The sequence below is a fragment of the Leuresthes tenuis genome, unplaced genomic scaffold (genome assembly GCF_036924035.1).
Source record: "Leuresthes tenuis unplaced genomic scaffold, fLeuTen1.0.hap1 SCAF_19, whole genome shotgun sequence".
NCBI classification, from domain to species: Eukaryota; Metazoa; Chordata; class Actinopteri; order Atheriniformes; family Atherinopsidae; genus Leuresthes; species Leuresthes tenuis.
Genome location: NW_027325373.1, coordinates 7,859,878 through 7,886,376, shown reverse-complemented (window position 1 = coordinate 7,886,376; position 26,499 = coordinate 7,859,878). Strand labels below are relative to the sequence as shown.

At 43.9% G+C, this 26,499-nt stretch overlaps 2 protein-coding genes across 5 annotated transcripts in view; one reads left to right on the top strand and one right to left on the bottom strand.

The window, feature by feature from the left end:
• snx30 (sorting nexin family member 30) overlaps nt 1-26,499 on the top strand; it is a 360,763-nt gene that overhangs the window by 28,773 nt on the left and 305,491 nt on the right. The gene's annotated exons all lie outside the window — the stretch shown is intronic.
• palm2akap2 (PALM2 and AKAP2 fusion) overlaps nt 921-26,499 on the bottom strand; it is a 77,517-nt gene continuing 51,938 nt past the window's right edge. Inside the window, exons 10-17 of one of the 3 annotated variants that reach the window (XM_072371290.1) lie at nt 8,885-9,097; nt 8,395-8,757; nt 7,742-7,840; nt 7,547-7,648; nt 5,908-7,348; nt 5,579-5,757; nt 4,860-4,898; nt 921-3,546 (exon numbers count right to left, since the gene is read on the bottom strand). In XM_072371290.1, coding sequence (XP_072227391.1) covers nt 3,400-3,546; nt 4,860-4,898; nt 5,579-5,757; nt 5,908-7,348; nt 7,547-7,648; nt 7,742-7,840; nt 8,395-8,757; nt 8,885-9,097 — 2,583 coding nt within the window. In that variant the 3' untranslated portion in view covers nt 921-3,399. The remainder of the gene's footprint in view (nt 3,547-4,859; nt 4,899-5,578; nt 5,758-5,907; nt 7,349-7,546; nt 7,649-7,741; nt 7,841-8,394; nt 8,758-8,884; nt 9,098-26,499) is intronic. The other 2 variants (XM_072371291.1, XM_072371292.1) reach the window with 2 other exon arrangements.

Below are 26,499 nucleotides of genomic sequence, written 5' to 3'. Positions count from 1 at the left end.
CACGCTGTGCTGTTACACCACGCTGTGCTGTTACAGCACGCTGTGCTGTTACAGCATGCTGTGCTGTTACAGCTCGCTGTGCTGTTACACCATGCTGTGCTGTTACACCGCTGTGCTGTTACACCACGCTGTGCTGTTACACCACGCTGTGCTGTTACAGCACGCTGTGCTGTTACACCACGCTGTGCTGTTACACCACGCTGTGCTGTTACAGCTCGCTGTGCTGTTACAGCTCGCTGTGCTGTTACACCGCTGTGCTGTTACACCACGCTGTGCTGTTACACCACGCTGTGCTGTTACAGCTCGCTGTGCTGTTACAGCTCGCTGTGCTGTTACACCACGCTGTGCTGTTACAGCTCGCTGTGCTGTTACAGCATGCTGTGCTGTTACAGCTCGCTGTGCTGTTACAGCACGCTGTGCTGTTACACCACGCTGTGCTGTTACACCACGCTGTGCTGTTACAGCACGCTGTGCTGTTACAGCATGCTGTGCTGTTACAGCTCGCTGTGCTGTTACACCATGCTGTGCTGTTACACCGCTGTGCTGTTACACCACGCTGTGCTGTTACACCACGCTGTGCTGTTACAGCACGCTGTGCTGTTACACCACGCTGTGCTGTTACAGCACGCTGTGCTGTTACAGCTCGCTGTGCTGTTACACCACGCTGTGCTGTTACAGCTCGCTGTGCTGTTACAGCTCGCTGTGCTGTTACAGCTCGCTGTGCTGTTACAGCTCGCTGTGCTGTTACAGCTCGCTGTGCTGTTACAGCTCGCTGTGCTGTTACACCACGCTGTGCTGTTACAGCTCGCTGTGCTGTTACACCACGCTGTGCTGTTACAGCTCGCTGTGCTGTTACACCACGCTGTGCTGTTACACCACGCTGTGCTGTTACAGCTCGCTGTGCTGTTACACCACGCTGTGCTGTTACAGCTCGCTGTGCTGTTACACCACGCTGTGCTGTTACAGCTCGCTGTGCTGTTACAGCTCGCTGTGCTGTTACACCACGCTGTGCTGTTACAGCATGCTGTGCTGTTACAGCGAGCTGTGCCAACCACAGTGAATTTGGAAGGAAGCCTTTGCATGTCACGAATGAAGTTTATGTACAAAGAACACTGCTCTGCTGAAGTTTCAGTTCTCCCAAAATGTGTTTTTATTATTTTTATTACTCCTTCTCCTCCTTACTTTAAAATAAAATATTGGTAAATTTTTAGGTCCTATTTCATTTTGGGGATGGAGTATTGAACACGTCACAGAGGTCTGAATTTCTGGCACTTTGTTTCCTTCAGAGAGCACATTACCAGACTGTCCAGCCAATAATGTGTCATCGATTACTCGTCCTGGACTCAAAGCACAAACACAAGAGTCGATACAGTCAAGGATTAGTGGAACACGTCCTGCAGTTTGTTTGGTTTTCTTTTTTTTCACAAGTTCTGCAAGCTGACCTCAGTGTGTGTTCAACTATTTCAGGCCTTTAGCCGAGGGTTTTAACACGTGCACTTGTGAGCACGGAGGTCCGTGTCTTGCGGAAGGACACTTGAACGGGACACGCTAGTCAGAACTGTGGACTTTGGTTTACAGGGAAAAAACACTTTCCTCCATGCTGCTAACATTCAAACAGAGAAATTAATCTCACAGGCTGTGATGTGCGACCTAGAAAAGAACAAAGAGTGCAAGGAGCGTGCTACTTTTCAGATGAAGTGGTTAAAAAAAAAAAATTCTGCTTCCACAGCCACATCTGGGCTCCCAGGGAGAAACGCACGCTTCTTTGATTTCTGCACCGCAGCATCATCACACTCACAGAGGCCTGTATCGCTGTAGATTTTCAAGAGGCTATTTTGCAAAAAAACCAACAACAATCACATCATCAACAATACATATGGTAAAAACAGTCTGACCTACAGTATGTTAAGACAACCCCTTTGAGCCTTATTGCAGCCTCTTAAAAGGCTTTTTCACTGACAGCCAGTTCCTGCCGCCGTGTGCTTGTCTCAGGTAACGAAAGAGGTGTAAATCCACTTTAATCCTTACACGCACTTTTTTCTTCGAAATAACAACATCCTGTTTCAGTATAACAAATCTCTATAAAAAGCTTTTCATGTGAATTTTCATCAAACCTTTATCCTCAGCACGCAAAGTACGGAGCAGATACACGGCACGTGCTCACACATCAAATACACAGTCTTACCTCTGTATAATACATGAAACGACTGCTTACATCTGAAAGCGTAGGTCAACAAAGTCACCAAGGCTAAAATAAGTGATTTTTCAGAGTATAAAACCCGTGACCCAGCCCTTTAATTACTCCACATGGACGTAATTTCCCCAAATATTTCCTTCTGTTTGCATTTTATAGACAAAAAGTGACTAAAGAATAGTGATTATAGACAAACTATCTAATGTGGTTGCTTATTCTCTCTAAGGTGTACTGATACGGTAGTAATTCAGGATAGGAGAGGATAAAATATATCATACATACCAACAACTACTGACAGTCTAAGGCAAAGTTAGCGTTGCTAGTTTTGCAGGATTCCTCACTAGCGTTTAACAATTCAAGGACGCTGACTGTCGAGCCGGCACTTCAGATTAAATGCAGACGCTTGAAAAAATATATAAAAGCTCCCACCAACACATCACACTTGTGTTAGACCTGCACTGTGGTGTACTGTGGCACTGCAGCGTGCACAACTTAAAAAAAAAGCAACATTCGGGGCGTGATGCTGAGTAGTGCCCTTTTGGTTCACTCCCTTGAAAAATCTTTCCAGTCTTTCTGCGGCATCATCTAAGGAGAGAACAATCCTGAAATTTCGAAAATGGCGTGTGGTATAGGGGTGGCCTTTCTTTGAGTTTTTTAAAGGCCACTCCAAAACCCTTCTGCTTGTCTTTACGTACGTAAATATTTGGAAACGACCGGGGATTATTCCAAAGCGCACACACAGCTAAAAGCCTCATCAGTAAATCTCAGGCGACTTGATCTTCAGAGCTCAGCCCGTGTTTCAATACTAAAACTGCAAATTGATGAAAAATCCTATGAAATAATTCAGGCGTCTACCACCTTGTGAAAACATCTCATCCTAAAACGTCTGGACTTCGTCCGCAAACCACCATAAAACCCTCACAAAGTGTCTTTTGCGTCACTAACTCTTGAGTCTCCAAAGACACCTCGATACCTTATAAATTTCTCACATACCGAGTCACTTAACACGCTGCTACACTTTCAATTCCCAACCTTGATGCATCTCATCGATAAGCCCCATTGGCTCAAGCCAGTGAGATCATGTGATCATCAGGATACTGTTAGAAAAAATAAATACTGTTATCTCCAGTCCTTTCGCCTCCTATTTTTAAATCTGTCTTTCCGTCTCCACATCCTTCTCTTTCTCCTGCTGTCCACTCGGCCGTTCACTCCTCCTCCTCCTCCTCCTCCTCCTCTTCTTCTTCCTCCTCCTCCTCCTCTTCCTCCTTTCCTTCCTCGTTGGCGTAGATACCGGCCTCCCATTTCAGTGCCATGTTGCTTTTCCTCCTGGTCACTCGAGTTGCTTCCAAAACCTGACAAATAAAAAAGCAACCCATCAGATTCAAGCCCAGTCAGAGCAACGTCATAGGTAAAGAAGTGCATGCTTTGCCCAGTTTTTGGGCAACGTGGTAATAAAAACTCACCACAGTGACTGTAACATGACATGCAGTGTGTGTTAAACACTGACGGAGCGCTTGGTTAAATCACCCCGCATGGTATTTTCACTGATATTGACTTTAAACCCCACCAGTCCAAACAAACTATCAAGACTAAGCGCCCCTGCAGTATTCAACAATACCAACAAAAGTTGTTTCGCTCCTCTTCAGGGAGAGTTTCATGCAAACTTTAATATATCCAGTCCCTCTTACATCAAGATAAGCACACAGATATTACACACAAACACATCTGCACACAGGGAGAAGACTTTGCGGTAAAAAAAAATCCAGGATAACTTTAGGGCAGGGTGACGGTGAAGTGGACTATGGGTGAAGGAGCGAGTCTAAGTGTAGCAGCAGCATTAAGGTCACTTTATGGTTCTGTTCATACTGTGACCTCCAGTTGATGACGATGACAGCATACATAAAATACTGTACACGCATGCATGAAAGGCTCGTATGTTCTGTTAGGAACCTCCTCATCTGACATTTCTTTAATCCAGGTTGCTATGACAAACTAAGGGTTTTTGACACTTATTTGACACCTATTTGATAAGAAAATGATCAAATAAGTAGTAAACACAAAAATATATGTATTCATTAGACGTTTTTATAGCAAATAAATCTATACTTTCAATTCTGCAGAGCATCATGATGAATAACCCCTGAGTAAGTGTGAATAACTGAGACTGTACACTATTGGTATACAAGTGGCAAGGCTGTGTAGGTGGGTCAAAGGTCACAAAGAACGAATGGACAAGCACATGCGGAACCAACACAACACAACAAAACAAAACAAGCAGACCTGGGATCAGAAATAAGAATAAAACAAATGTTTCCTTCATAGAAACTACCCAGTTTAGGCTTTGAAACAGGACATTTGCAAATAAATAACACATTCCCGTTTAGTTTTCTGGCACCGCTTTCATTAGAAAGCTAAGCTAAACCAAAAAGACAACGAAAAGACTGTCACTGTCCACTCTTTGACTAGTCTTTTCAAAGCATCCTCCTCCGGTGTTTAATATGTTCGAAAGTGGAATGTCTTGCATCTTTAAAACCATATGCTGTAATGGTCCAAATACAGAAAGGGAATGCGTTGCTTTGTCTAAGAATTCTCTGCGTGGTCTGACCCAGGTCTGTCAGTACAGGCAGTTAAAGGAGTGTCAAGGTTTCGGGGTGTAAGAAGGTACCTCTGTGGTTACCTCGTTAGCCAGCAACAAATGGGCATACTGACCGGCCAGTAGGAGAGAAGCAACAGTACAACAAGTCAACACGTGTCATGTCATCATGGATAAACAACAACAGAGTCAGCTGCTAAAGACAACACCACAGCATGAAAACTGTGAGTGCACAGTTTTCCAAACTGTTTTGGAGTATATCATCTATCCATGGTTGGATTTTCTATCTTTTGTTCTGTGTGAATTGCGTGGATTATGGATCATGATATGAAAAATAAGCTTGTGTCATTGTTTTCAGCCTGCGTAGCTTAATAAAACTTAAATAAACTGTCCAGAGCTTTTAAGGAGAGACCTAATAATAACTAATGAGCCAGAAGAGAAAGCCCCAGCCTCTGTAACTTGCTTTCGGTTTCAGGCAGGGAATTTCCCTTTGGTGTTGTACAGTATTTGCTCATACCAATATGATGGATGAAGACATCATCAGCCACAGAGGTCAAACATGCTTGTGATGTGTGATCACTCACTGAGATAGTTCCTGTTTCTGGGAAAATCCACAGGTTTGGTTTCTCTCTCTAAGATCACAACCTAACTGTGATTTCTAGTAAACGGCTGCACACACCCTTTAAGATCCAGACTGTTTTGTATTTGTTCTCTATTGTGGATAACTGTTGTTTTTGTAGAGAACGTGACAGTGAAGAAACACCTCTTTTTTGAAAGGCTGAAGCACTTACGCTGTTGTCCTCCATTTTCTCCTTCCTCTTCACCTTGTGCGTTTCATAGTCTTCCATAAGCGTCTGCATGAAGTTTTTGGGTCGTGATCCTCCGGAGTCCTCACTGCCAGCATCAGACAGGGCTCCTTCAGAGGGGGAAGGGGAGACAGGCGGCGCGGGACGAACTTTTTCGATCTTTCCTGCAAACCACAAAGAAATAACCTTACTGGTTTACTGAGGCAGTACCTTTGACCCAGTGCCCTGATACTTTACAATGGAAATTAACAAAGCCATGGCTGGTCTTATTAGACGGTGATTTTACAGACTTTTGCATCCACTGAAAAGCTAACCTGGTGCTGTCCGTGCTGTCAGTGTGAGTCTTGCTGGCAGACTGTTGCTCTTCATCTTATCTGCTGGGGAAATGGTCGTCTGCCTCACACCTGTCCTCACATGTCCATGACTGTTGCTGGAAGCGTTGCTCGGCTGCACAACAATAGCAGGCTTCGCCTCCCTCTGCTTCTTCAGCTCTTCCTCTCTCTGCTGTGCTGCTCGGATCTCCTCCTCTATCATGGATAAAGTTCGCTGCTTCTTGGAGCGCAGGCGGAACGGGCCGCTGGCCGGCTCCACCTCAGGACCACGCGCCGAGGCTGCTGTGCTCCGCAGCTCGGCTGCTTCTGAGTATTTACTGAAGTAGCTGAACTCCGATTTCTCTGGGCTTGGGGGAGAAGGGGGACGGTATACTGGGGCTGGCCTTGGGACAGGACCTGCTGTGGCAGGAGCTGGACCTGGAGCTGGAGCTGGAGCTGGAGTTGAGGAGGCAAGCGCTCTGGTGTAAGAGGATTGGATTTTGATCCTGGGGCCTCCGTTTCTGGGTCTCTGTGGTGGCGAGACGGGCTGAGAAGGTGGAGGAGAAGGTGCCCGGAGTTGTTGTTGTTGAGCTGGACAGGAGAGCTGTTGAGATTCTGATGGCTTCTCTTGGAAAATCACCCTCACCAGTGGCTGCATGTCTGACTGTGGAGATGGGTTGGATGGCGCAGGACTGGACGACACAGGTGACTGGAAACTGGGAGCTCCACCAGAAGATGCAGGTGAGGAAGAAACTGGCACTGGGCTACTTGTAGAGGCGGAGGATGGAGACACAGGGGCGCTAAGTTGTGAAGAGTTTAAGTCAGGTGCCTGCCAGTCCCCTCCATTCTCAGCTGCCAGGGCACACTGGATGGCATTTTGGACGAGTACCCCTGCGTGGTACTCCAGCTCGTCTTCTGTTGGACTGCAAATGGTCTGCCCGTTGACTGGGGTGGTGGGCTGGGGGGTGGGCGGGGACACAGGGGTTAGTGGCAGTGGGGTCGGGGGAAGGGAGGCCCCGCTGTCAGAAACGTTATCCAAGCTAAACAGGGTAGTGTCCTGAGAGCGGACAGACAACTCGTCTAATCCTGAGTCAGACTCCTCTGGGTGAAAAGATGGATGAAAATGACCTTTCCCTTCCTCCTCCTCTTGCAGAATTGTCATTACAGCTCGAGCGCACGTAAATTCTCCCGCAGGTCCGTCATCACACCAGGTCACGTGAGTCTCTCCAGTTTCTGGAAGAATGTCACTGCTCCCTGTGCTGCCCCTCGTCACAGATTTCGAGAAGGGTTTGGCAGAGTAGAATTGAGGAGCAACATCCTTCTTGGTAGGCACGCCTTGCAGAAACTGCCTCCGAGCAGATGAGAAATTGATCTGTTCCTCCAGAACATCCTCCTTCCTGGTTAGTTCTGGATCAAAGGTCATCATTGTGGGAGGATCTGATACCTGTGGCAGGAAACATAGATACGAACCGATTAAGCCACAAAGGAGAAGCATAGAAAAAAGATTTTATTGTCCTCATAACCTCCTTTATGATCCAAGTTGGTCATGCCGCCTTTAAAGAACATGATCAAGTGCATCATCAAAAGTCTAAAATCTATATTGTTTCAAAAGGGGAGGACTCTTTATGTGTGTATGTGTTACCTGTGTGTATGTATAAGGGTAAGTTTGCTGCTGCTGTTTCCTCTCCTGGTATTTCTTGAGCGACTCAAGCTGCTCTGCGTCCAGCTGCTCTTCCAAGGGGACCTTGAAAGAATGAAGCAAGCACATAACCAATCAATCAATCTGTCAGGCAGTCACCAGAGTTCCAGGAGAAAGACAAACTGACTGGGGGTCTACCTCCTGGGGAGGGTTCCACCAGCGCTTTGCGATCCCAGGGTTCTTTTTGACTGCCTGGTCTTTGATCAGCTCTTGGCGTTCACGCTCCAACTCCTGAACCTGATGGGAAAGACATCCAGGAGAAGAAGAGTATAAATATAGGCATTTTAATTGTACTATTCGCTCTAAAATTCATCTTTATGAAATTATGACACTATTTCCAGACAAATATGAGTGTCATTTTGCCTACTTTAGAAAAATCGGAACCCTTTCAAGCATCTTGTCACTTCCTTAAAATGTAGGAAATAAAGGAAGTAAAACACATCTACTCTAACTTATATATTCTGTGGCTATTTTTGTTGTTCTTCTTTTTCTGTGTACTGGATAGGAAACGATTAGCAGGAATAGCAGGAGTGCCTGTTCGAGTCAAATGTTCACAGGCAAGGGTAATTCGACACCAAATAATTAACTGGTTGTGTTAGACCAGCTTTGAGAGGCTTGATTTTGTACAATTTCAGTCTGACTAACGTATTTAAATGCATTTTACATGTCAGTTTAGGTCGGTTTAACTGAGTAATTAGTTTTCCGTCATTGCACATGTACTGACAGGGTTTAGTAGCTGTTTCTCTGAACCGTGTATCTGTCATCTTACACGTTATCTAACAACCATCTACCTCCTCTGAGGGTCGTCTCCTCGTCACCCTGACCTGCTGCTCCTCTCCAGGGGTGAAGAGTTTCGCTGGACGTCTCTCCTCCTGAAACGCTCGCAGCTCAAACTTCGCAGTGCCGCGCCCTGGCTCGCCTCCCTGCACGTGCCCGTTGGTTCTCACAGGGGACTCCGCTTGGTGGACAAAGACGCTCTGTTTTTGACCCTCCACGAAGACCGTTTGGTGACTGACTGGTGAAGAGGCTGACACACAGACAGAGGGAGAGGTTCCCTCAATGCTGACTGGTTTGATGTGCTCTGACAGTGAGGCATTTCCATTGGTGGGTACATCTGAGGCCGCATCTAACACCTGGTCCAGGTAACGGATCTCCTGTAACCACAGAAGGTTTCGAAATTGCTGGAGTGTGAACAGCTATACTGCATAGCATGATATGGGTGAAAAATGAGGAGTATAATGTTGGTCCCTTTATAAATAAAGGCAGAAAGCATCAGAATACCTGCATCACCTCACTGTCAGGAGTCTCTACTTTCACACCAGCACTGTGGGCTTGGTTAGTGCCGAGGCAGTCGTGTTGGATCTGCTGACTCTCCAGTTCCATGTTTGCAGACCTGTCAGTGATAAAGCTGACTGATTCCTGGAAACTGACGCTCTTCAGGGCTCGCTCTCTTGGTATACCATCACTGACATCCTCTGCTGCCCGCCACGGTTTCTGTGTAACAAACAATGTGTGTTAAATGAGGTTCTGCAGGAAGAGGCTGTCTGTAACATACACTGAATAACTGCTATTAAGTCTTCTTCAAACCTCTCTCACTAAAACACACACACATCTCACACAGACCCACAGATCTGACTGTCTGCATTGCAGCAGTTCAGTGTTCAGTTAATCCTCTGCAGTGGCACAGCGCTCTGCTGTTGACCACCAATAGGGGGCAGCAAATCACATACTGCTGCTTTGACACAGACCACAACCATAACAAACATTTCCTTGTACTTTAATAGTTTTCAGTGATTCTTAAAGGTACGTGAAGTGTTCTTTCAGCTGAATATCAGAGAGACAAACAATAATTGAGATGGAGAAACTTTTCCTTCCACATGTTTATAGATGTGGACTGAAAATGCTAGTTCATGCAGGTGGGGTTAAAACAACTGATTTTTTTAGGAGAAATTAAAATGAAGTCAGCTTTTTTTTTTAAAAACTGGAGATTATGAAGGAAAGAAAGGAAATGCCACGAAAAAAACCACTGTGGGTCCTTCGGCTTTAAAGATTGATACGCTCTGTTACACACATTCTCTCCCCAAACTCATCTTTTCATGGAGGAACTTCACTCAAGTGTTCTGGATTAAGTGTTTGGCTCAGGGCCAGATTCCAAAATTGCCCCCTGCGTTGGTGACAGGGATTGTTACAACTACTTGTATAACTGCTAGACAGTTAAATAAGTTGTGGTGAAACTGACCGTGTAACAAACTTGGGGCTAAAGACCATATAATGTAAAACCTTTTAATAACGGTGACATATTCTTAATGCCAACAAATGAACTGCAGTCATCACTTGTTGGCGTTATTTCACTGACACTGAGATTCAGCAAAGGATGAAATCAATACACATCATCATGCAGGGGACCAGGCCTGTGACCTTCTGCTTCAGTAAACCATCCATTCCACACATTCCAGACTCACTGTTAGTGACTAGGTACATTTACACACTCCTGCCTTTGTGACCTGTCTCTTTGTCTGTCTGTGGCTCACTGGCAAATGCTCTATTGGCTTCCCTCTTTAGGGCCTTGTACCCATTACACCTCTTCCTTAAGGATGTGTTTATTTCCAGGAGTTGTCGTTGACCTCTGTCTTTGTAATCTGCGTGTGTGTGTGTGTGTAGGGGGGGCATTTAATGAAGATCGCTTAAATAAATTCACAGAACAAATAAAGCACATACAGCCATGAGGAGGATCTTTTTCAGCACCTCTCACTTTAAAAGCCTCAGTCATATAACCTGACAGCCATATTGTTACATTTATGGGAATTTCTACTGACAATAAGTTTTTTTTTTTTGTCAGGATTTTACAAGACCTGTGTCAGATTTCAACCTAAAGAATTAAACAATCTTCTTTTAACCGCTCTTTCCCTGTAACTGCTCATTCCTCAGCACTTTCAGCCCCCCCCCCCCCCCCCCCCCCTTCCTCTCCTGCTTCCTCTCTCCTCTCTGGGAATGTTCGTAAGCAGAAACAGTGGTCAGTGAAGTCACATGGAGGATTATGGCAGACTGGCTGTTCAAAAAGCCCTCTTGTCTCTCTCAGAATGAAGCAATGATTTCCTCTATCCTTTATTGCTGCCTCCTCCCTCCCCTGAAAAAGTTCTAAGGGCCTTTTGGTGACCCATCGGTCTCAGTCACATGCAAATTCTTTACTTTGTGTCTCATGAGGTTGAAAATAATACATATCAGAGTAACAACTTCAAGTCTGCTAATGTACACATTTACTCCAGTGAGATTCTCTGTGTTAACACTAACTATCGCAGGGAGACTTGTATCCCAGGCTGAACAGAAACAAGCAAGCTGTTTATCCTTTGGTTAAGAGGGAACTGAGCTGTTCAGTTCAAGTGGGATAGATGGGTATAAACACAACGAACAGGCTAATCAATTTGTGGCAGGTTTACATGAAAGCGCTGTGTGGAAACAACACAGGAGTACCTCACCTGAGTGTTATAGGGACGTCCACCTGTGTGGACATGTGAGCACATTTAGGCAAAGAAAATTACTGAGCATCTGGTGTAAGACCTTTTTACAAGGCGTCTTCACTTATTTGTTAGAGTCAACCTTTTTTACGTGTTAGCTGTCGATAAAAGCTATCTTTCATTCTTCAAACTATAAGTCATAGCATAGGCAGACATCTTTGGAACCTTTTAATAGAGGCTGTGTGTTTAAAAAAGAGCACCGAACTGCACTCGGTCACATGACCGCCTCTCATTCCTAAACTTGGCTGTCAAAATCAGGAACACCAGATTACTGGACAGAGCTTCATTTTTTTAGAAGGAATTAAATCCAACTGAAAAGAAATTGAAGTATATCCTTCCTTCAACTATCTTTCAGATAGCAGAGGCTTTGTGGACCCCACGCCCCATGGGCGCCAGCACATTAAGGCCAATGTTGTTTGTCCAGCGGTAGATATTTGTTTTACATTTTTTCATATCAGAAGTACATGATATCCCTGTAAAGAGAAACTTTGTCGGTAGATTTAGGGACTTTTAGACCCCTATACTGACTGTTATTGCCAGTACTGCACTGGAAAGCGGGCTATTGTCCCATTATAACAGGTACACACCTCAGAGAGTAGCACCACATACAACAGTCCAGACCAAAGGGCATTTTCTGTTTAACCCACTTTGATTTGCACTGAACCTTATTTAAACTTCAGTATCATTTTCTCCTTTTCCTTCCATCTTTAAACTCCTTGTTTTCCTCTCACTATCCTGCTGTCTGTCCATATTGGTGACCATGTGAGGACCAGATGTCACTTCGGTTTCCACACTCACACAGATGAAGTCTTCTGTCATATTTGACCCACTGTTGATGCAACACCTCTATGTGTGTTCACGTGCTGGAATGCCTACATGCATTTGTGTAGGAGTGTGTGTCCAGTGGACAGTACAGAGGGGGAGGATATCCTGTTACTGCCTCAGGAAAACAGTGCTGGAGTACAGGAATGTCTCATATGCGGCACGATTCTGCTTCAAACACACTTACGGAGGTTGTGACTGTAGCTGTTCAGCAGAGTGTGCACGCTGAAGTGTGTGCATTTGTACAACTGGTGTGTATTCATGTGTATGTTTTTGACTCTGACTGAGGTGAACTGACATTCCAGGCATAGTGTGCTGTCCTCAAGGCTCAGACTGCAGCACTAGTGTTGAGGGACACCGTACACCCTGCTTGTGCTACTAAATCAGCAAAGTGTGTGTGGATAAGAGAGCTTCTGTGGCTGTGTGTAAGAGTGGAAACAAACCACACAACAGAAAGCAAAGGTAAAAGTTGGTTTGGGACTGAATGAATTCTGTGGAAAACTGTTAGTCAGTCTTGAGTATGTGAGTCAGCTCAGCATCAGTGTTGTACTCCGAGTGTAAATGCTGTCTCATTCTCTGCCTGTCTCCATTCATCACATCTGGAAACGCTTAGGCTCTGACCATTACGCACCAAAATCGCAAACACTCACGCACACACAATGTCTGAACATACAAACTCAGCCGCATGCCTGAGATGCTGGGGTAGGGGGGGGGGGGGGGGGGGGGGGGGGGGGTGTACACTGGAACACATTCGCCTCAACAAGACTAACTCCAAATCCTTTCTGAATGGAACTACAACCACGGTGTTTCTCACATAAACGCTATCCTCGGTTTCTCTCTTTGACATGACATGGTAAATGTAAAGTGAAAGCGTGCTGCACACCCACCGGGCTCCTGGGTAACCCAGTGCGGTCAGTGTTACTGGCTCTGTTTCTTGGCTACATACGATCCTGAACAGTAACCGGAGCCAGCTGCAGGTGTAGCCTTGTGTTCTCACATTTAAGCTGCCTGGATTGTGAACCCAGGCTAGTGAGTATTCATGATTTTGGTTGGTTTCCCTCCAAGAGAGGTTTCCCTTCTGGAAATGTTGAATAACAGTGGGGGCAAACCTGTGGCAAACTAAATCAGGAGTCTGGAAGTGGATTGAGTGAACAGCTGGAGATCACCAAAAAATGCACATTTCAACATTATGTTCTAACATCTGGACGAACACAACATCAACTCTGACATCAGTTAGCTGTGTGTCTTTTGATTGGATTTCTTCTTTTCTGTCAAAGCATTCTTGTTCATATTCGGCTTCTTTGGCTGATATTTGACTACTTTATACAAGACTTTGGTAGAGAAGCTATTTTAGAAGAGAATATTTTGTCACTGATGTAAAAGCATCAACATTTCATATGCTGCATTTATTTTTTCCTAAACATATCAAAGTATTATCTATCTGAAAATCCAACTTCACGAGTAGACATACTACTCACCTGCTGCTCTTTCAAGTACCAAAGATTATTCTAATTCAGTGGCATCTGTAGATCCGTGCTGTAGTCAGCAAAAGAAAGTTCCCCTTCGTTTTTGGACCATAACAATAACTTCTACCATCTGTGTGTCTTTTTTTCTTCAGCTTTATCTGTTTCCCTGTTCAGTTCTGTCCACTTGGGTCCAGCCCTGATCCGTCCTGTTCCAGATAGTGGGAGTGCCGGACTTTTCCCTGGCCAAGCCCTTTCCTCCTCTTCTTCTCCTCCTTTTCCTCCCCTCCCGTCTCTTTCCTCTCCTCCACAAAGCCTCTCCTTTCTGAGTAACATTCCTGCCGGCTGCACGGTGCGCTGTGATGTCATGAGCTAAGTGTGTACATGTGCGCGTTTCTGCAGACGCCCACAAAGACCCCTTCTGTGCGAGGCCTCACACACACACACACACACACACAGCCAAAAACATCCACCCTGTGCCTTCTCCCTTCCAATGCAAGACCAAGCCCTCCTCCCTTCAAACTACAGCTCCTGTCAAAACCAGGGAGGGAGAGAGGAGGCACGCGGAGAGACGATGATGAAGAGATGATGACTGAAGAAATTCAAGGGGATGATAAGAGGGTAATGGTATTTTCTTCTGTCATCATGAGTCTGAGGCTGTTGACTCAGACTCTTTTGAGGGTTAGGCAGATTTACTGGCAGCATTGACCTTTTAATAAAAAGTAATGAAATGAATACACAAAACCTGCTGCCTCATACTCTCTTAAGGCTGATAAGCCTCCAAGTATTTCATTAATAGTGCATTTAGGGGCGCAATTGAAATACTGATTTCAGTGCAGGTGTCACAGGCTTGTTCACTTTTTCTGAGATAAAATGCAAAAAACTGACATTAACTGTTTACTATCAGAGCTTTTATGGCAACATTTCTAAAAATGAATAGTATTAACAGTGACAAATCATAAGAAAATCGCCTCTTTACTTATCCGGGCCACTCTAAGGCTATTTGTGTGTCTGCTGGGGCTGTGTGCGAGCGGATATGTGTGGGTCATAGGATCAGGGTACATGAAACCAGAGCTAACCTGAATCATGGTTCACTTTCTCTGCCCCCAAACACCACACCGGGAAACACTTTCTTCGGAGTTACAAGAGTCATTAGCAACGTTGTGTTTTGGCGGTTGCTAAATGATAGAGGGAAGTGCTACAAACGAGGCACTTACAGTCACGCGGAAAAGAAAGAAACACCCTCCTCCGATTCTAAGGTTTTATATATCAGGAGGGCATAATAAAAATTCAGCTCGTCTACCAGGTCTAAAAATCAGATTTGAATGCATGATTAGATTTTAAATACAACTCATCACATTTAACACTGTCATTATTCATTTAACTCAGACTAAACCAAAATGCAAACCAGTGACTGAAAAACTAAGTACCTCCCATCAGTCAGCAGCTTATAGAGCCACCTTCTGCGTCACTAACTTGAGGTAATCGTTTTCTGTATGACATTATCAGTCTATCACATCATCATGGAAGAATTCTGTCCGACTCTTCTATCAAGTTTGCAGTTTGTAGATGTGTGTTTAGGCACAGCTCTTTTAAGGTCCCACCACATCTTTTCAGTCAGGTTGAGGGCGGGACTTGGCCATTGCAACCCTTTCATTTTTTCCTTCCGCAGTCACGCTGGTTGGGGTAGATTTGCTGGTGTGCTTGTGATCATTGTCTTGTTGTATGATCCAGTTCTGGCCAGGCTTCAGCTGTTGGGCAGACGGCCTCACATACTCTAGAATACTTTGGTATACAGTGAAGAGTTCATGGTCAACTCAATGACAGCAAAGGTGTCCAGCTCCTGTGGCTGCAAAACAAGCCCAAACCATCACCCCTCCACTGTCATGCTTGACAGTTGGTATGAGGTGTTTGTCATGACATACGGTGTTTGGTTTTCGCTGCGCATTATAGCCAAACATATCCACTTTTGTCTAATCTGTCCAAAGGACATTGCTCCAGAAGTCCTGTGGTTTGTTCAGATGCAACTCTGCAAACCTAAGCAACCCTTCCAAACAAGTCCTCAGTCTGAGGTGTAGCTCTGGTGTTTGATATTTCTCTCTATAGCATGTAATACTCCAAAAACGTTGGAAATGGCCTTGTAACCATTTTCAGATGGATGGGCAATAACAGTTGCCCTCGCTCCTTGGCATCAGCTCAACATACATACTGATGCAAATTGCCAAAACTTCTGCTTTATTGAGGTGTTCACTCTAGTTAATGATCTATATCAAGGACATTTGATTAGCAGCACCTGGCTTCTACTTACCGTCCTAATTCCTATGAAAGCAGGTAGAAAGGGTAGACTTAGTTTTTAACACATCTGCATTTTGGCTTCAATTTTATTTGATAAAAAATGACCGGGTGTGATTTGTCACATGTTAAATATGAGATTGCATTTCCCTAATTGTAAGACCTGGTGAGGCATACGTAAAGGCATAAGCCCATTTTGTTGGAATTCTGTCTCGTCAACACAAACCATCTGTCCTTTAACTTTCAGCTAAATTAGCGGGCTATTTCTGATCTCATTAAAAACTAATGGAAATCAAAGAAGCGTGTGGAGAAACGCAGGGTGGTCCGAAAGTCATGGAGGTTATCCTGAGATGAAGAAGAGGAAGCTCTGAAAAAGCCTCATCAACAACTGTACGTCCTGTCGGGGTGAGACCAGTATTGGCTCCCCCTTCTCTGTAACTCTCAATTTAATATGGATGCAAATCAAAATTCCAATCCCTTTCAAGTGTTCCTGTTTGAAACGAAAAAGCACCAACTCTCGGTGAGTTCCCTGACTAAAAATAAAATGCGATGAAGCTCAACCAGTCGCAGGAAATCGGGACAGTAACCCAATTAATGCATCTGCCCTGGGGAGTTCAAGTCCAGGACGGGTTGTAATTTAATCCAGTCTCCCAGTACCAGTGATTTACAGAGGGATGAGCTAACCAATGCAAGCTGGGTGCAGTAATCTAGAAATTAGAGGACTGAAAAGTGTCAAAGAGAGATTTGCAGATGTGGAGGACGTGTGATATTTTACTCATTCATGCATCTGGGTCAACTTTATTGACTCAGTAAAGTGCCCAGAGCAGTCTTATAGCATGGAAGTTGATTGGGATCGATCAGAAACTCAGAGAGCGACACAATTAACCACCGCAGCTTATAGAGAGACATATTTTCTCACAGCACCACACACAGACATGGATGTGGAAGCATTCCCACACACTCTAAAAGCCAAGCTGTTTCCACATGTAAGAACAGAGATGTTGTTTTATCAGTAATCTGGTCATGGCCCGAGAGGCTCAAGGTTGCACCGCTTTGCAGCTCCACCCAAAGTGGATGTAGATGTTTTCTAATGATAAGTGATTTTGCAAGATGTTTTAGAGTCAGAAGATCTTAATTTCACACATTTTATAATTAAACAGGATGCCTTTGTGTTTTGGATCTTTCACTTTCAACTTTTTGTTTTACTTTCTTTTATCTGTCTCACCCTCTCTTTCCAGTCTCATGCCATGTTTAGGGACATAACATGCAGGAGGAAGAAAGTTAATCAAACTTTGATACGATAAAAGTCCTGCATGGGATCTTAATCATCGCCAATACTAAGTTCTTCGAGATAAATTGACCCTGAAATGTAACACAAATTTCAGAATTTTGTTTCCAAAAATGTTCTTGATGAGATGAATCAGTTGATTAATCAATCAATGTAGGCACATTTACGTTACTGGCTATTTCTTCCCCTACCTTTTCAAATAAGGTGTCTGCTCAAGCAAAGGACTCCAAGTTGAACTGGGTGATTTTGAAAGAAAGCTAGACAGCCTATACATGCTCTTTGCTCCAGAGTTGCCAGTTCTGCCTATTGTGAGCAGAACTGGAGTCGGGTTGTGGGGTTTTTTTTGCCTGTTTTGAGTGTGTTTTCCTTAATCGGGCTGCCTGTTCCAGCAAACTTCAAAGCAGGACAGGAAGGCAGAAAACACAAAAAGACATATTTTTGGGTTGAGGAAATAACCAAGTGAGCTGATTTGAACTTTGTGATATCTGCAAACATTGCAACTGCGTTGGGAGACGTAATGTGGGTGTGAATCATTGATCAAACTATGTTCTGTTACATGTAAACGAGAATATGTCTGGGGTATAATATCTGCAACTCGTGTAAACACCATAATTGGAATATGGTCTTATTCTAATTAAAGATTAGTGTAATAGCATTAATGTGTTGCTAGCTTTGCGCTGGGTTTGGATAAGCTGACCTTTTCATATTTTGTTGAATATTCTTGGAGACATTAGACCAGGAAAGAAGACTTTACAATGGTGTCTAGACTGGAGAAAGAAGTCTCAGTCATCTATTGTGGACTCTTACTGCTATGTCTGCCTCAAGCGAATTCAAGTATGTGCAGTCAGTCCAGGCAATAAAATCTGACCAAAAGCAAACTCTTTCATGGGGATGAAGCCAACTACTGAGTCCAGCAGAGCCTGCGCTTCACTCTTCTGTGTTCCAGTCCCAGTGATTTCAGCTGTTTGGATTCTGAAGATGATAACCAGTAAGAAAAAGAATCCAAGTAAAAAGATGCTGCAAAGTAAAGGAAGCAACTAATTGGATAAAAGCCTATCACAACTCACAGGTCGTCTAAACAGGAAACCAGGAAGCTGTGCTCTCTCGTATCTGTGGAAACGGCTCTCAACAAAGGAAATAAACTAAAAAAAATGAGTGTCCACCTGCACAAAACAACACAGAGACTGCAGTCAACATTTAGCAAAATAAGTGATCTGGAAGACAAGAACTGAGCTCTGATGCTGACCTTGGGTCCTTTGAAAGGCGCTAAAGTTTCGTTAGCCCAATTCTTTCATTGAAAGCCCAAAAAGAAGCACCAGAAATCTTTTATTAAACAAAGTAGTAATCAGTGATCACATGTAAAGTATATTGCAGTGCTGGACTCGGAGTGACAGAGCTCCCGCAGGAAATCCGTCAGGCCGAGCCCCGATATCCGGAAGCATTCCATTTTTATATTCAGCTTTATCTCACAGAGGTGGCGCTCACACTTGACAGAGTATAATTGGCCAGTTTTTAGTGGCCTGCACAGGCCAACCACTGTCCTCGTCGTGTTCTTTGGATGTGATAAACAATGTGTGAGTGCTCTTTTAGGCGTGTATCTAATGTACCAGACCTATCTAACCCCACAGAGATGTTTTGTCTGACCCAGTTATTTTGTCTCAATATGTCATCCTAAAGTCTTGGACCATTTAAGGTCATCTATTGTACAGTATGAGCAGAGTGGAAAAGTACCAGTTAGGAACATAGGTTATTTAGTAAAATACAGAATATGAATACATCATGTCTAAGAACAAAGCCAATTATAACAGTTATTATGATCATTATTATCTTAAAATATGGCTGATCCAAACATCCACAAACGCAGGAAAGTCAAGGTAGTAAACAGGTCACAGAGAATGAGTACAGTAGCAAAAAAGCACAGTCCATACTGTTCAAGTAAACTAGTATAATAAGGCTATCTGTCCTGTATCTGCACTCAGCATAAGCACACTGATAGCATGTTGCGGCACAGAATAATAACGAAGGCAGTTTTCACCTACCCATTGCCAGACAGCTTGAAACAGCAACCAAACTGAAATCATGTTAAGATCCCCTTTTGAGCTTTCAGTTGTGGAGTGGAATGTGCAACATCTCTGGACTCACAGCAAACTATTCCCCCCCTACCACCACCACACACACACACACACACACACACACACACACACAACCCCCGAACCCCTCAGACCCCTTCCAGGAGCTACAACAAAGGGCCCCGCAGGAGCTTCAGTGAGATTCTCTGGGCTGAATACTAATGCTACACTCCACACCTCCCCACAGACAGACACACACACACTTACACACTCACAAATGAGGGCTCTTATGCACAAAGGTCTGCAGTCAGAGAGTGTGACCGGTTGTGCACACACGCTCTCCAAATGGAGGACAGACAGCCGGATCAACACTCCCAGCAGACGCACAGGACAAACTGTTTAAGAGTAACACCGAGCAGCCACCTATCATTATTTATGTCTTGGACCAGAGGTAATAACCGTATTGCTTTGGTGCAGCTCTCTGTGTGTATAATAACAGTTCATACCATGAAAGCTAAACAAACTGTACTTTACCGGGCTGGCTTCTCTTTGAACGGAACACCGTGTGTCTGTTATGAGACAGTTAATACATAGTCACTCATTCACCGGTACAAAGTAAGCATTGTTTAAGAGTCCTCTGCAAAGTACAGGTTTTCCTGATCAGCCTGAACTACTGACAACACAACCAATCTGCTTCAAGATTGAGCACATCCTTTGCTTTGAAAGGAACACGAACAATAAAAAGGGTTCTTGCTGTAAAGGAAATTAGAGAGAAAAAGAGGAAAAGCCCTTTCCTAACTGACCTTATTTAGCAACTATTACGCTTCCTGTACATTATAACTGTTTATACACTGCATATGCTTGGCAACATGGCAGTGACACTGGTCTTATGAGACATATTGCTGATTAAATGTAATTTTAGCATGAACTAATTCACTGATGCTGCCAGCAGGAACCAAGAACAGCTATTAAGTCATCAAGAGTGATACGTTGATTTGATCGGCATCTAATAAACAAAATGACCAGACATTACAGACCAGCAGTAATATGGTTAGATATTACTAATGCCTGCTGAAACTCTAACTATTAAACAAGGTCCAACGCTTATAACCTCATACTGACCATATCATCATTTGATGATGTGATAAGCCGTAATGCCTGCATTAGGGACAGTTTTTGTTTTTTAAATCTGGTCATTTTAAGGACACTTTAATACAAAACACATTTACAATGCCATTAAACTGCCATCCGTCCAACATCATTCCCTTCGTTTCATATCAAATAATCCCATCATGCACACTCAGAGAGTTGTGAGAATACAACAACTCATTGTTCCAGTCTGACAAGTACCAAAACCAATTCTTCTTCAGCGCATTTATTCCTAGACTCGATTATGTTTCATTTTGACTGGAACCGTGCTAACAAAACCGCTAAGAAAGCTCATATTCTTTAGAATCAAACAGAACAACAATCAGAAATGGCAGGTTGAGCAATAAGGGCAAAAATAAAAGGAAAACGAACGGGAGAAAAAAAAGGATGGCTGAGTTTAAGGGGTCTGAAGATGTGGTTGTGCACACTTGCAATGTGTTTATGTCTAAGTTTCTGTGTGACCTAGCATGTGTGTGTGTGTGTGTGTGTGTGTGTGTGTGTGTGTGAAGAAAACGCCACAGACCATATAATTCTAATCCTTCTCCCAGCATGAATCAACCTACTTTAGCATTTTGTCCCACAGCACAGAGCTGAGACCACACAATGAGGCTAACTGCTAACAGACCGATTGGTAAAGTTTTCTGTATTTAATCAAGACACATTACACGCTAACATGTAAGCTTCTTTGTGGATTTAAAGTCGAGCAAAAAGATTCCGCTTTTCTTTAATTAGCTTTTAAGAACATGAACATTGTAGCTTCTGTTTCTGAATAGATGCCTGTATTTTTATGGCTAGTCTCCAGTTATCAAAAACATAAAACATAAAAAAAAAAACAGCCTGACACATACCAAAACACATTAGGAAGCTAGGTAAATTAGCTTAATTGGCCTAGCTTGTTAATAGCTGTTAAGATAGTTCATGTTAATGTTAATAGCTCTAAGATAAAGAAAAAGCTCTGTGGAGAACTCAAGAGAGAAAAGAACACCCCATCAACCATAAGAACCTCCAAAGAAGGCTCAATATTCACATAAACAACTCAAGAAAAATATCTGACAACACTACTTTGAGTCTGACCTTCTGATGCATCCCAAATGCACTCTTTTTCAGCATTAGTTTCCAGCAAAGCCACTGCTGCACCAGCCTGTTCAATACATACAACTGTCCTTGGAGACCTGTGGTTTATTCCTAATCATGAGCCAGAGCATGTTAAAACTGTAGTCTTGACAGAGTGAACCTCCTCCTAATGATAGCTTACAGCATTAGCTAGCTCTGCCTCACCCTGAGAAGAGCAGCGTGCTCATCACCGGTCTATTTCCGGAAACTAGCTCATTAGCCTAAAGTATTTAGACAGAGGAAAGAAGCTTCGTGCAGAACAAAATAAAGCCCGGGGCAACCAACGAGTCAGTGTTTGACACTCATGGTGTTTTACTTTTTCTAACAGCACTATTTCCATAAATCCATACTTGGATTAAAAATTAAAGTTACAAACCACATTACTGAATCTCAAATATCTGCAAAAACTTACCTACCAGTTCAACTTGGGTTCGACAAGGATGAGAAACAACACATACCATCAGATCACTGGGCCTTTCCCACAATCTCTGAAAAGCCTGAAGCTGGACTGGAATGATTGAGGGTCCGTCAAACATTCCAGTCTAAGGCTGGAAGTTGATTGCAAACATTCTGCTGATTTTCACAATCAAAACACAGTAAACATTCTCATGAACTCCCTAATTTTCATTTTTAATCAAACTGTTGGAAACGGTAAAAGCGAGGAATGTTGTGTCTCAAGGCATTTTCTCAAATACTGTATTTCCGGTTCCTTGCATTTTCAGACCACACTCTTATGGTGAATGTGCGTGTAATTGTTGTAAACACAAGCTTTTGCACTAGCAGGTGATTTGTTCTTTGCTTTATGTTCAATGAATGCCTTCTGTCGCACAGTGCAACAATAGTCGGTGGATGTTGTGGACAATAGTGGGTAGCGGAGATTGTGTAACTGTGGCCATCGCGTTACTGAGTTGTATTGTTGGGTTTCCTGCATCCATCCAGTTCTCTTCCTCTCTGGAATGCAAATACAAACACAGTGGACAAAATGCTTTTCTAAGATGGAAAGTGGCGCCCAAAAAATAAATATCTCAAAAGAAAACGTCTCTCATATTTTAGGAGCTTGATTTGACATTTTGTGACACTAATCTCTTTTCATTGTGGTGGATTAGGTGGTGACAGAAATCATTCCAGACCTTGCACCTGACTTAAAAACTAAAGCTGGTTCAAGACCTCCCACATCTCTGCTTGGTGTATACCAAACTTTGAGAGGCAATCAAGTCAATCAGAGCTTTGGAGGGACACGAAATGCCAAGGTGTGCAAGAGATCTGGGCATTTATGCACCACTACTGTGAACAAAAAGGCTGAACCGAAAAACTGGAATACCCTATTCAACCCTTCCCTTGCCTATAACATAACTGGTTTCTATTTGAAAAAGCCCAACTTTTATCAGAAAAAAAAAGAAATTAGTTTGAAATGAATACAAAGACTCTTTGGGCTCCTCTGAAAACTCCTCCTACTGTCTCCGACACGTCTTTTTACAGTGTTATCATGTCCATATGAAGCAAACCAGAAGCACACAGACTGCACTGTGTCCCTTCATCACTTTTAGCTGTCATCCACTCCCAGGGGCCAAACAAAAATAGACACAAAGTGTCTTACACAACAGAAGGAACTACTTAAAATTCCAGCGACTTTAGATGTGCGCAACATGAGGAGCCTTTGTTTAAAAGCTGGGAAAATCATTTTCAAGGTTCAGTCTATGAGCCGGCCTGAGGGACTTTCACATGACTTGATTTCCATGACACCCGCGCCACATGTTGTCTTTCTTAGTCGTGTTATCCACTCATTGTCAGCTGATAGTATCCACATTAAAGTTGCAGACAAAGAGGTGACAGCATATGTACCACAACGCGAGAAGTAGCATTGCTGCCTTCCTGTTGGACGGCCACGGGAGGCCTGTCAACAGATCAGCCATTGAAAGGCCATCGGCCAGTTAATGTCAACATGGCTCCGTCGTGTGAGGCTAAACAGACTTCTTACCAGCATCCGCCGACCTCTCCTCCCTATGTTTTTCTAACTAAACGTTCCAGCTAACCCTGTTACACACACACCTGTGTCGCCCTTTATCTTTCTCTGTACCCATTATCTCCGTCTCAAACGCTCTCATCCCATTTCTCCTGCTGAACCTCTTTCCTATTTCTACCTCCTGTCTGCTCTTGGCTTAGCAAGCTTTTGCATCATTAACACAGCTGTTGCGTAACCTATGATTGTGTGCGTGTGTGTATTCTGGGAATAGGGTGAGGTCTGGAGAAAGAAGACATCAGTGATAACTTTGTTGTTCCTGTCAATGTTCTCACACAGTCCACAGCGCTGAGAGGGGTGGGGACGGAAAATGCGCTTCCCTCAGACACACGCGCCACACAAACAGACAAAACCTGGGTGCTACGCTCACAAACACCGACTGTCCAGATGAGACAGTCAGTATGTGGACATTCAGTATCTCGGGGCCTGGTGGAGGTACTGGCAAACAGTCTGTCTGAATTGGCAGGCCGCTGCTTGGCTTCGTTGTTTCCAGAACCAGCTACTGATTTCAAATGATGACCAAACAAAACACCGTGGAAGTGTGGAAGATGTCTTTGTTAGCACATCAGCTTTGAATGTTGCACATCAAATCTGACCAGAATCTCATGTGCAGCTTCATTCTATTGCGTCAAAGTGAGGCTCTAAACAACAACTTGGAGAATGTCTTACCATGAAGTCTGCCCATTGTATGAGAACAAAACTAACTTGCCTTTAGGTTTGCCTCTTTGCTTCCTTTTGCAGGGGGCTGTGTTTGCAGGGCTCTGCAGAGTAAACTGCACTGTGCACAACAAACAAATGCTGGCAGATATGAAAGTAGCTAAGAATGAACATGTCTCATCTGCTGGAATGTTCAGATATAAGCCTCAGAAGCCTCCCGAAGCATCGTACGGGTCAGCTGCACTCAGGCAAAATGTCCCTAACCTAAATCAATCAGTATGACCAAAGGCGGTCAGAAAACAGGCTCAAGTTGCTGCAACAGCACAATGACTATATTCCTATCAAAGCAGTAAATGCTGGGGATCAATTGGACTGCACAATGAGAGTGCAATTTTTAAGATCATCACGGATACAGTGGATTTGATCACAGCCAGACACTTCAGCGAGTGAAATCCTTCAAGATGATTCCTCCCGTTTGATCGAGAACATAGTTAAAGTCTGCTTTGAAAGAACTGGAAGTTGCTTGGCAACAGCTTCAGGAAAAGAAATGTAATAAAAAAAAAGATTAAATTTCCACCCAAAAAAAAAAATGCTGCTGCAAACATGAAATCTGGCTTCATGCGGTTTGATCTAAGCATCTGCCACTTTTCTGATCTCATTCCCAACAACTACTGTGACACGCAAACACAGTCGTGACTGCCTTTACTTTTCATCTTTTCAAAATGCTAGCTTATGCAGTTAATGGTCACAACGCAGAGCATAAACAGTTTTTACCTGCACACCAGCAATGACACTTTAATACTGTGACAGCTTGCTACTAGTGTTGCACGAGTACTAGATAATGAGCCATGAAAAGAAAATGAGGGGAATATAGACTACAAAAAGACAACATTGTGTGTTTTTCCTTCTTATTTTTTACTGAGAAATACAAGAAGCAGCGTCAACGAAGCTGTCTTTATGCTCTACCGAGTCATTCCCTGTGTGGGGGATGAAAAGCAGGTTAAGGTCATTCCAATATCTAGGTTAAAGTGATGCAGAGGAGGAGCAGAGAGAGTCGGAGAGAGACATGGAGACTACTGCAGCAAGCAGTCTGGTCCACTGACCTCCTTTGGTTGTCAACCTCAGGAGAAAAATGAGCGGTGTCCTGTGTCCTCTCCTCTTTAAAGCCAGTCAGAGTGATTACAGGCCCTGTTTCTATCCACCACAAAAACCACCCATAAAATGGGCAAGCAAATGATCCCAAAAGACTTCCAACTGACACACAGCAACTCAGCTAACGTTCCACTGTCACTGTATCCCTTCCTATGAGTTGCGTTTTTATCTAAATGAAAACTAAAGTTGAACTCCCTCTTTATTATGTTTCCAGGGCTACTTTTGTTTGATTTAGCTCAGTTCCACCAGTGAGGAGAAAGATGAGTAGCAGAGCGCTGATTCCGGAGCACCTCAGCCGGCTAATTAACGGCTAATAACTAGGATTAATTGTAACGGTAGAAAAGCAAAACGTGGAACCGACCTGCTGACCACTGCTTCTTTCCTCTTTGTGTTCTTCTTTCTCAGCTTTCGCCTCGATAAAACCGCAGCCGCTGCACCAACGGACGTAACGTGAAACAAACGAGGCGGAGAGGTCGCGGAACGGATCTCGGTCCCAGCAGCACTTCTAACGGGGACGGCAGCCGGATGACATTGAGCTCTTTTTACGCGCCAGCGTTTCCAACCGGCAGTTCCCTCCTCCTCTTTCTTTTTCCTCTCCTCTCTCTCACTCTCTCCTTCCCTCCCTCCCTCAGCCCCTTTTTTTGTAGGCACGCGCTTTGAATAATGCAGGGCTCGCGAGGTCCCGGGAGCGCTTTCTGTCCCGTTCCAGAGACAATCAGGGAGCGAGTCGCCAGCGCGAGCTTCAGCCAAGCACAATGAGGCCGACTCGCTCGGATCAGGTTACCTACGTACTGCCTTTCATTCATTCATTTATTCAGCGGCTAAACAATCTGACTGCAGCCCAGCCCAGCCTGCCCCCCTCCACCTGCTTCAGTACCCCACCGCCCTGCCTCTCCACATCTCTACCTCCCCTACAAATGTGCTCAGGTGGCGCTTTCGGAGATACAAAAACAAACTTGGAAGGCTCCAGAACACGTGATGCTAGTAAACTACAGCGTTAACGCTTTTATAGTTTCATTTGATTACATTTTTATTTTAGTTATGATTGTTACTTTGGGTTTATCATCTAGCCTCTAAGAAAGTATACCCGAACACCCAATAGTGGCCATGACCAAAGAAAAGTTATGTTATTAGTGAATAATACTGCAGAACGGCCTAGTCTACTTTTATACCAATATTACAGAAAATCCAGTAGACAACATAGAAAATAACATTGAATGCATACCAACTATATTTGCAATGGAATTTAAACTTGCCATGCCGCACAAGTTAATAAACAGTGTGTTCAGTCAGAGGCTTCTTCAGTTCAGCTGCATCAAATAATTAAACGGGAGTAATTCCTGCCCATAACAGCCA